The 11982-nt window shown below is 37.1% G+C and overlaps 1 protein-coding gene across 1 annotated transcript; it reads right to left on the bottom strand.

The window, feature by feature from the left end:
• Positions 1–8001: 8001 nt before the first annotated feature.
• LOC308641627 (olfactory receptor 10D3-like) lies at positions 8002–8916 on the bottom strand (the record flags this gene model as incomplete). The annotated part of the gene is made up of 1 exon (XM_081280275.1): positions 8002–8916. The coding sequence occupies one exon, from the start codon at positions 8914–8916 to the stop codon at positions 8002–8004; it is 915 nt and encodes a 304-aa protein (XP_081136401.1).
• Positions 8917–11982: the final 3066 nt, after the last annotated feature.

Here is an 11982-nt window from a genome sequence, read left to right on the forward strand (position 1 = left end):
TCCCCTCAAACATCAGTAAATTGAAGATAATACTTAAGGTTGGCAATCCTGAAGAAATAAGAAATAGATCAAATTGTTAGCATTTCAGGGGATATAATAGAAATTTGCATATAATAGAAATTTGTGGATATTTTAAGTGATAGTGAGCTGACTTAATGGGCCTCATGATATTTGATTTAATTGGGCTGACATAGGGCTGTGGTTGAAGGGGCCAGAGCTAGCCTAACAGTCACACAGGAAGCTATGACCTGCCCATCCCTGGAGACATAAAATAGAGCTAAGTCTTCCTGAGATAGAGAGAAATTTTTTTTTCTCAATCCTGATCCAGAGTCAACTGCCACTGGCTCTTTCACTGGTTTGATAGGAATAGATTTTTAAAGTTCAGGGCAGATTGGCAGAAGTATAAACAATGCAAAGAATACTGAATGAAGTTTCTTAAAGCAAGGAAGAGATTTTCTTCATACCTTTGACATCAAAAGTTTGTAGACTAGTTGGAAAAGTAGGTCATGCATCAAAATTATGTTCAATTTTACTGTTTTTAAAATAATGAATTCATTACAGGGAAATTTATGACAATAGAAATCTGTCCTTTCCTAGGAAATAAGAAATTGGTCCCTGTGCTATAATGAAGTATTTTAAATTACTTAGAAAGACAGTCATCAGAATTCATTTTTTACAGTGCCATTTTAATTCATTTCAAATTTGTCATTTCAATTGATTTCATAGTGACAATGGGAGGAATAAAAGTGTTTTAACTTAGCCCTTTTTGACATTACAGAGGCAAAAATGGAATAATATTTGCAACATATTTTGTCTCCAGAGAAGCACTTTGGGTTTCCTCTTTTGACCAGATTTGTAGGTCCCTTCCATGCTTGGCATTGTTGCTTTTATCTCAACCTACATTTTCCCAACACCCTCTTCTATTTTTCTTCCAAGTCTTTATCCCCATCACATGTGGAAATTTTATTACTTGCCTTCGATAAATTCCTTAAGGCATATGAGCTACCCAGATTGAGTCAGGATGATATAAACAACCTAAACAGACCAATATCAAGTGAGAAAATAGAAGAAGCCATCAAAAGACTACCAACCAAGAAAAGCCCAGGACCAGACAGATATACAGCAGAGTTTTACAAAAACTTTAAATAAGAACTAATACCAATACTCTACAATCTATTTCAGGAGATAGAAAAAGAGGGAGTACTTCCAAATTCATTCTATGAGGCCAACATCACCCTGATTTCAAAACCAGATAAAGACACTTAAAAGACAGAAAACTTCAGACCAATATCCCTAATGAATTTAGATGCAAAAATCCTCAATAAAATTCTGGCAAATCGGATACAAAACCATATTAAAAAGATCGTGCACCATGACCAAGTGGGATTCATCCCTGGGATGCAAGGCTGGTTCAATATACGGAAATCAATAAATGTAATTCACCACATCAATATACTTAAAGATAAGAACCATATAATCATCTCGATAGATGCTGAAAAAGCATTCAACAAAATACAGCATCCCTTTATGTTCAAAACTCTAGAAAAATTAGGGATAACAGGAAATTACCTCAACATGGTAAAAGCTATATATGCTAAGCCTCAAGCCAGCATCATTCTAAATGGAGAAAAATTGAAGGCATTCCCTTTAAAATCTGGAACAAGACAGGGATGCCCTCTCTCACCACTTCTATTCAACATAGTTCTTGAAACACTAGCCAGAGCAATTAGACAGACGAAAGAAATTAAAGGCATAAATATAGGAAAAGAAGAACTTAAATTAGCACTATTTGCCGATGACATAATCCTATACCTAGCAGACCCAAAAAATTCAACCAAGAAACTTCTAGAATTAGTAAATGGATTCAGCAAAGTGGCAGGATATAAAATCAATACCAATAAATCAAAGGCATTCCTGTATTTCAGTGACAAATTCTCTGAAATGGAAATGAGGACAACTACTCCATTCACAATATCCTCAAAAAAAAAAAAATACCTGGGAATCAACTTAACAAAAGAGGTGAAAGAACTATACAATCAAAAGTACAGAACCCTGAAGAAAGAAATAGAAGAAGACCTTAGAAGATGGAAGGATTTACCTTTCTCATGGATTGGTAGAATTAATATTATTAAAATGGCCATATTACCAAAAGCACTTTACAGATTCAACGCAATTCCCATCAAAATCCCAATGACATTCCTTGCAGAAATAGAAAAAGCAATCATGAAATTCAACTGGAAAAACAAGAGACCCAGAATAGCTAAAGTAATTCTAAGCAGGAAGAGTGAAATTGGTGGTATCGCGATTCCAGATTTTAAACTATACTATAGAGCAATAGTAACAAACAGCATGGTACTGGCACCAAAACAGGCTGGTGGACAAATGGTACAAAATAGAGGACACAGAGACCAATCGACAAAATTACAACTACCTTATATTAGACAAAGGTGCTAAAACCATGCAATGGAGAAAGGTGCTGGGAGAACTGGAAATCCATATGCAACAAAATAAAATTGAATCCCTTTCTCTCACCATGCACAAAAGTCAACTCAAAATGGATCAAGGACCTAGGAATCAGACCAGAGACTCTGCGTCTAATAGAAGATAAAGTTGGCCCTAATCTTCATCATGTGGGGGCAGGCCCCAAATTTCTTAATAAGACACCTATAGCACAAGAGTTAAAACCAAAAATCAACAAATGGGACGAATTCAAACTAAAAAGTTTTTTCTCAGCAAGAGAAATAATATGTGATGTGAATAGGGAGCCTACATCCTGGGAACAAATTTTTACCCCTCAAACATCAGATAGAAGAACTCTAATCTCTAGAGTATACAAAGAACTCAAAAAGTTAAACAACAAAAAAAGCAAATAACCCAATCAACAAATGGGCCAAGGACTTGCACAGAAACTTCTCAGAAGAGGATATACAGTCAATCAACAAATACATGAAAAAATGCTCACCATCTCTAGCAATCAGAGAAATGCAAATTAAAAGTACTCTAAGATACCATCTCACTCCAATAAGAATGGCAGCCATTATGAAGTCAAACAACAATAAGTGCTGTCGAGGATGCGGGGAGAAAAAGGTACACTCATACTTTGCTGGTGGGACTGCGTATTGGTGCAGCCAATTTGGAAAGCAGTATGGAGATTCCTTGGAAAGCTGGGAATTGAACCACCATTTGACCCAGCTATTCCCCTTCTTGGACTATACACAAAAGACCTAAAAAGAGCATACTAAAGGGACATAGCCACATCAATATTTATAGCAGCACAATTCACAATAGCTAGAATGTGGAACCAACCTAGATGCCCTTCAATAGATGAATGGATTTAAAAAATGTGGCATTTATACACAATGGAATATTACTCAGCACTAAAAAATAACAAGATCATGGCATTTGCAGGCAAATGGATGGCATTAGAGCAGATTATGCTAAGTGAAGTTAGCCAATCCCTAAAAAACAAATGCTGAATGTCTTCTCTGATATAAGGGGGGTGACTCAAAATGGGATAGGGAGGAAAAGCATGAGAAGAAGACTACCACTAAATAGGGAAGAGAGGTGGGAGGGAAAAAGAGGAAGAAAGGGAGTTGCACGGAAGTTGGAAGGAGAACCTCATCATTATACAGACTACATATATGATGTTGTAATGAGAAAAAGAAAAAAATTGTGTCACATTAGATTGGATAGAGAGAAATGATGGGAGAGGAGAGGAGGAGTAGGGAGGATAGGAAGGGCAGCAGAATAGAATAGACAATATGATTGATGTATGTACATTCCATGTATGTATTATATGTCAAAATACATTCTGCTGTCATGTATGACTAAAAAAATAAAAATAAATTGTATGGTAAAAAAAATAAAAGAAAAGAAAACTTAAAAAAAGAAAAAGAAAATTTATTACTTGCCTAAATCATCAAATATGTTTTATCCACTAAGTATAAAGACCACATCTATCTTATTCACTACTATGTCCTATTTGGATAGTACTGTGCCTTGTAGGTAGTGACTGTCAGTAAATATCTGATATTACTCTAATGGCTAAGCCTTTCTGACTTAACTGTGTTCTAGGAGAGTGTCTAAAATGTTGAATAATGATTTATGAATCATCAAACAATCCAAAATTATGATAGAAGCATCACAATCTCTGTTTCATGATGATGAAGTAATTTAAGCCATAAAATCTATCAACTAAGAGAAGACAGGGATTGTCCTGGAACAGAATGTTTAGAGAAGGTGCAATAGAAATGGTAGAGACCAATTCAGTATTGTTGACCACCAGAGACAGAGTAAGACAATGAATAATTTTCTTCTAAGGTACCAAGTTTTAGAGGACTTTGTAAGACAATGAATAATTTTCTTCTAAGGTACCAAGTTTTAGAGGACTTTGTTGATTTACAATAGATATCTAATACTATACCATACATATATGGCACAGAAAATCCAAGAACTTTCAAAAAGGAAAACAATGTTCCCCATAAAAGAAAATGTGGTGATAATAGCATCTGGTAGACAATCAGGTGAAAGTCTCAAATATACATGGTTCTCACAAAGGCAGAGTAATATAGTGAACACTCTAAGGAAAACCAGGTGGTAAAGTAATGAGTAGTACAGGATGCATCTTTAGCAAATAAAATAATTTGTAACACATATAGTATTCCAATAAAAATATGTTTAAATAATGTGAAAATAGGTATGGTTAGAAATGTCTTGATAATTTAATGACACTCAATTCAAATGATGGAGCCTAATTTCTCTACCACTGAGTATGGGCTGGATTTATTGACTCCTTCTAAAGAAGAGAAAATAAAAGCTGAAATGACTGCATGTGATTATGGAGAATAGGTCATAAAAGGTTCTGCAGACTTCTGTTGAGACCCTTATATCACTTACTGTGAGGTAATCAGCTGCCATGGTATGAGGAGATGTAAGTGGTTATATGTAGAGGCCCCTTGTTGGGCCCATGAGTTGGAAAGCAGCCTGTGTTGACTATGTGAGGGGCCTTCAGGGTTCAGCACTGAATCTGGATATTGTGTTTGGAACACTAACCACACTCAGCCCCATCATCATGATAACCTGGCCTCCCTCAGGTGCACAGCATGTTCCTTTCCTTCTGATTTTTGTTGCTGACCTATTAGCCCATTAGTTGCCACTCCTAAGGGTGTTAGCTCATTGGATTATTATGACCCTCAGATAATTTGCCCAGTATCAGGCTATGCATAAAAGGTTTGCCTGCGCAATAATAAAGTGGATCTAGTTCTCTGAAACTGATCTCCGAAGGTCTCTTTTCGACTCTGTCACCACACCCTCCTAAGCTATTCGGTGGGCTTCAGCTGGACCAAGTGATCCCACAGTCCCTATGCAATGAGGAACTAAAACCTCCTGCTTATGGCCCAGTACTGAGGCATCTTGCAAGTAGACTTTATGTTAGATGGCTGTTGCCCTGGCTGACAGAGTGACTGCAACCCTCTGAGAGTCCCAGCTAAGAATAACTAACTAAATTATACTAGTATTATTAACCATCAGACACAGTCTAAGATGATAAATTATTTTGTTCCACACTGCCAAGTTTTGGAGGAATTTGTTGCATTACAATAAATATCTAATACAATGTCATATATAGATGGTGCAGGGGATCCAAGAACCTCCATATAAGATAACAGATGATGTGTATGAAAGACAATGTGGTGATATTATCAACTATGGTAGTAAATCAGGTGACTGCATATACAAGCTTGATTTATATCACACATAGATGGTGCTCTAAATGCTTTTGCCAGTTTAGTCTTTGCATGGGTCATTAAGCAAACATTCTACCAAGATTCCTTCTGACACTAGAATTTTAAGTTAAATGCCGAATCAAAGACTTATGAATGAATGGATATATACACATAGGGTACAAAGTGTTGAAGCTATTATTTTTCAATCATTGCCTATTTCTGTGAATGTTATCTATTTTTCTTTCCTATATATATTTTGTATCATCAGATAATTTTCCATATGTATCTTAATTCTTCCATATATAATTATAGGGAGAAATCATACCTACTAAGAGAGATGTGCTTCAGATTGCATTAGTTTACATACACAAATTAATATAACAATGAATGATATGGATAAAATTAGATGTGAGATATCATTATATAGAATTTATAATTTTTTAGTTCTTTTTACAAAGCAGGATACTAGATGAAAGAATAAATATTTCATTATAGGTTCAGATGTGAATATTTTCTGTTTTTATTCTCCTCAACTATAAAACGAATATATCATAGAGTATACCTCTTAAAGCTTTGATTAATTTAATCAATATGTGTTAATTACTTTCAACACTGTTGTATACCTAATAAGCAGGTTTTCAACATTACCTCTTGTTCTAAGAATTGGAGTGGATGAATCTAAATAGATGTCAGACTTAAATTATTACTCAACATTGAAAACACTGACTTTTCTAGAACATAGTTAAGAATCATAGAACAATTCAAAATGATAATAAAGATATCACAATTTCCATGTCATGCTGATGAAATGATTAAGAAATAGAACAATCAACTAAGAAAGGGACTGTCTTGGAGAGGGATGTTAAGAGAAGATATTATGAAAATGGTAGTGAAAATTTCAGTGTTCTTGACCATCCAAGCCTAAGATAATGAATAATTTTGTTTTAAGTTGGCAAGGTTTGAATTGATATGTTGCAGTATAACAGAATATACTGTAATACAATAGATGGTGCAGGGGATTCAAGAACTTTCAACAAAGTCAATAGAGTTGCCCATAAAGGCAACATGGTAATATTAGAAACTATAGTCATGACTTAACTTCAATTAACTAGACACACGTTAGATTTTCAGGAAATAAGGAGTGCCTGCCCAGCATACAAATCTTTGGTTCTAAAAGTCTTTTCAAATGGATTTTAAAAATCTATTTTCCCATTTTATACAAATAGATCAGTGACCAGCTTCTCCCTTGAAACACAATGAATAAAATTTAGTACATAATTCTCTGATGACCTTTTAAAAGCCAGAGAGGTTATAAACTGTGTGTTGTCATGGTAGAAACGTGAAACAGGTTGACTTAGAGAATATAAAATGGAGTTGGGACACCTTGTTAAACCAAGCTCCAGGCACAACCATAGCTGAAACTTTGAACAGAACTGTCTGCACAAAGCCACCGTGGTTCATGCTGACCTGGTAAACTGGAATGAAATGCAACTCCAGGAATGAAATTCACCAGCCACTAGGACAATATGTGAAACAGCTCCCATGCTTCCTGAGACCTCGTGATGCTTTTCTTATAAGGCAGTGTGCACTTGACACACCCAACACAAATCTTGACAAACAATGCATGTGACTTCCAACAGACTTTCTCTTAAAGCTATAAAAACAGCCACCATTCTGTAATATTTTGAAACATGTTTTCCAGGCTACTTCAATTTGGTGTCTCTTGGAAGGATTGCAATCCTAAAGGTTCCATAGAAACATAATTCTTTTTTATTCTCAATGAGGTTGTTTTTATCTCAGTAGACAGTATAAACTTATGTGTAGTCTTCTTACGAATTTCAACCTTGTCAACTCTAAAACCTAGATTTATAGAACGGCCAAAGGGACACTGTTGAAGAACAGAAAAAGCCATAAATTTGGAGAGGAAGGAAGAAATACATGGAGTTGAATAAACAGGCCATGGCCTCTAGACACTTGCAATTTTAATGATAAACAATCAAAGCAGAATTCCATTTAATACAGAGTGCAGAGCAGAAGAGATATGTTGTTTTTGGGAAATTATAAAAAGAGGAAATGTTAGGTTAACAGGAAGAAGCTTCTTTGAAGGTATAAATGTGTGCTCTAGTCCACTAAATTCAGATGACATGAGTGTTGCAATTCCCAAAAAATGAGAGATAGTGACTGTGACCTGTTCGTTATTTGGCAATAATTCTGGTATAAAAGGAGTAGATCTGAAAAACTCATCCAAAGAACATCAGAGAGGCATTGCTCTTGTGTCTCATACCCAAGATACCATCTTCCTCAGGGCCACTTTCACATCCTTATTTCTCAAGGAATAAATCAAAGGATTGAGGGAAGGAGTGACGACATTGTTTAACACCTGAACAACAGAATCCAGCCAGAGGCTGGAAGCAGGTCTGAGATAGACAAGAATCACAGGTCCATAGAACAAGAGGATGGACGTCAGGTGGGCACTGCAGGTGGAGAAGGCTCTGCGCCTGCCTTCAGAGGAACGGATTTTCAATATAGAGAGAACAATGCGGGTGTAAGAAAGGAGGATAAGAAGAAAACACACCAGGGCAACCACACCTATGTTGGTGAAACTCACCATCTGTGCTAGAGAAGTGTCTGCACAGGCCAGGGACAGCACCACTGGAATATCACAGAAAAAGCTGTCCACCTCATTGGGCCCACAGTAGGGCAACTTAAAGATGAGAAACGTGAGGATGCTCCCATGCACACAGCCCCCCAGCCATGTGCACACTGTCAGGCTGGTGCACACCCTCTGGTTCATGATGACAGTGTAGCGCATGGGGTGACAAATGGCCACAAAGCGGTCATAGGCCATCACTGTGTACAGGAAACACTCAGTGCCACCCAAGGTGTGGTAGAAGAAGACCTGGGAGGCACAGCCCTGGTAAGAGATGGTGCGGCTTTGCCCCGCCAGGGAGACCATCATCTTGGGGGAGTTCACAGAAGGGAAGAAGATGTCAAACACTGACAGGTTTCCCAGGAAGAAGTACATGGGGGTGTGCAGGCTGGATGAAGCCAGAATGGTGACAAAGATGAGCAGGTTCCCCAGCAAGGCGAACAGATAGAAGGCCAGAAACAGGACAAAGATCATGTTCTCCAGCCCTTCAGTGTGAGGAAGTCCCAACAGGATGAACTCCTTCATAGAGGTGTAGTTGTTCATGCTTAGGCACCAGGGAGGCCTGGAAGTGAAGCAATAATCATGACCTAAGACCTGGAGGATCTGAGAACACCCTCCCCATAGAGTGATTTCTTCCTTGGGAAGTGGGTGCCAGCAAGAAGGCTGAGGAGGGAAAGAGACCAGTAATTAATCTAGACTTGTAGTTAAATTATGTGTCAAATTTGGCCTCAGTTTCTTCCTGTTAAGTGAGGAAACAGTAATTTATAGTTACCAAATATCTTACAGTAATCAAAACTTCTCTGCAATTTATTTATTTTCTCCTGATCTGGTTGATCATCAAACACACTGATGTATTTCAGAGCCATCTACCTTCTCCAAGAAAAGTTTGCTACAGGTATTTGTTACAGGTACAATGTCATTTTAGAATTAGTCAAGCTATAGTTTGTTTGTAAATAGGCAATGACCCAAATATGTGCACATTAAAATTTGAACCCAAGCAGTAATGTTGCAACCTACTACGTATTTTACTTTCATCAGTAGTCTATATTCTCCATCATTTGTATTCAAACAGGAACACACAACTCATAATTACAACCCACTCATACCCCTGTAAAAGAGATCTGGGTCTGGAAGAAGACATTGCAGGGGTGACAGAATAACCACAGCACACCACTAGACATTCTATGCTCAGTGAGTTTTTCTCTACATAGTATAGGCCAAACAATGGCAATTTCAAAAGCATGCCTACTATTGAGTGTATTAGTTAATACATGCACTAGATAAACTTGAGAAACAACCTGAATTATATTTTTTGAATCCTAAATTTCTGGGATTTTATTTTCATCTCATTTTATCTTACTGTTTCTATATTTCCACAAGATATAGCTAAGTTTCCTCAGCTGTGTACAGGATTTGTACTCAGGAAATAATCTAATAAATCTATTAATACCACTTTTTAGGTTTCTGCTCTGTTAGCTTTTCCTTCATTATTTAAATTTTGGTAAGAATAAAGTCTTATGTCATGGATAAAATTTCAGTAAGAGTAATTGGGGAAAGAATGAAGAGGTGAAGGAGGTGGGGTCTGCTCAGACTATTGCTGCTCAGACTATTGATGCCAGGCCTGTGTGAGGCTGGTTCTATCAAAGGGGTTCGAATCCATTGAAATCCCAGAAAACATATAGACAGGAAGTCTCTATTTCAGCACAAAATGCTATTTACATTGAGTTTGGGCCATGGCAGTCAAATTTAATATCAAACACATTTATCATCTATTTGTTTGCTAGAAATAGAAAAGCAAAATAAAGTACCATCTCTTGAAGAGCTTTCCCTGGAGGTACATGAAACTGATTTTTACTGACTACCATTTTCTTCCTCTCAGGCCTCCAGCAACTTAGCTTCATTTGCTAAAAAGAAAGCTGGGTACTTCCTGCTTCATGGGATCTTTGTGAGGACTGAAATAATGAATATACAATGCTTCACTCAGTTTTTGTAGTAAATAGGTAATAAGATGAAACAAATAAATCTCAACCATGTAACACTGAGGCAAGAGTGATACTGTAGGAACAGCAAAAGCCTTAAGATGTGATGAAGTTACAATTACAACAGATTAAAGAATCTGTGGATTTTTAAATGATTTTACTTATGCTTTAATCATCACATGAAAACTGTACATATTTACAGGATTTGTATGATTTAAATGGCAGAGAAGGAAAGCAGTTTAGAGAAATGTTATTTTTTCAGACTCTCAACAGTGTGTTATATAAATATCGTGGCAGAATTAAAAGAACTTTTTGTAAGTTAGAGGTGCATAAAGTCTCCCTTTAGTCTGAACTTTTCTGTTTCTAGCTCAGTAACCAGTTTGTAGTACTATAAACACAGGCGCCTGGTCCAAACCTGCATCAGGCAAAGTGTACAAGTCACAAATTGCTTTAGGCAAACCTTCAAGATCCTCCTCACTGCCCTCTGCAGTTTTCAATACCATATCTTCATCCAAACCTTTTCTCAGGAAAGGATGTGCAACCAGTCAAAGGAAAACTCTCTAAGAGCAGGTTTTACCTCACCATAAAGAGGAATTTGGGGGAAACACTGAATTTCCACCACAGAGGATATGAGGATCACCTCTTAGGGAAACAGAGTCAGTCTCTTTCAAAGAGGACAAATTAGATGTTTTCTTCTAATACTAGACTCTAAACTTTAAAACATTAACTTTAGACAAACATTTTGAGCTTTGCTATTACCATATTCACTAATATTTTCAAAAAATAATATGAGGATCAAGGGAAGTTTATACTGATAAATGACTAGATGTTTACTGGCAATGATTTCTAATTTTTATGCTAACTGCAAAATAGGATTCCTGAACAGAGAACCTATGTCCTTCCATGTCACCCATGTTCCCCTACCAACCATTCTTCACACACACACACACACACACACACACACACACACACACACACTTCCCGCTCCATGGCTTCCTCTGTGCTGGCTCACTACTGGTTCTCTGAACTCCACAACAGGTAAGAGTCTTCTCAGGCCCATGAGTCTCCTCCTTGCCTGGGTTGAGCAGGTGAAATGACCAGGACTCACAGCACCTCAAGAGGACGGAGGAAAGTAAAGAGAGCAGTGGAAGCAGAAAAAGATAGATAGAAGCAGGCAGAGCTTCAGACACCTACCAGCTGATGGAAAACACGTGTGATGTGGGTGAGGAGTGATTTTCCTAAAGTTTCTAGGCCAGAAAAAAAAATGTGTTCCTAAAGCCTGAACTCTATTTTGCTTAAGATGCCATGGTGTAGAACCAAGATTTTGCACTTTTTCCTTTCAAATCCAAGACGTTCGTTCCTCACTCAGCCCTAATATTAGTCGGGTCCTTAAATTCAGGATTTATAATGACTTCAACCTGGAAATCGTTAATGTCGGTAATGGACTGGGATTCTTCGGAGACAATATCCCCAGTGGTCCAATTCCCAGACTCAAGAAGCATGAAGGAGCAAAGGGAGTAATTACAGAATTTTCTCTCTTTCCTTAGTAATTTTCCATTCCCTCTGCCATTCTTTTATAATCTGGCTTAATCATTAAAGAAGTAGTTTGAAAGTTTATAAATTATTTAGT

The sequence above is a fragment of the Spermophilus citellus genome, assembly GCF_964194105.1.
Source record: "Spermophilus citellus genome assembly, chromosome: 2".
Classification (NCBI taxonomy): domain Eukaryota; kingdom Metazoa; phylum Chordata; class Mammalia; order Rodentia; family Sciuridae; genus Spermophilus; species Spermophilus citellus.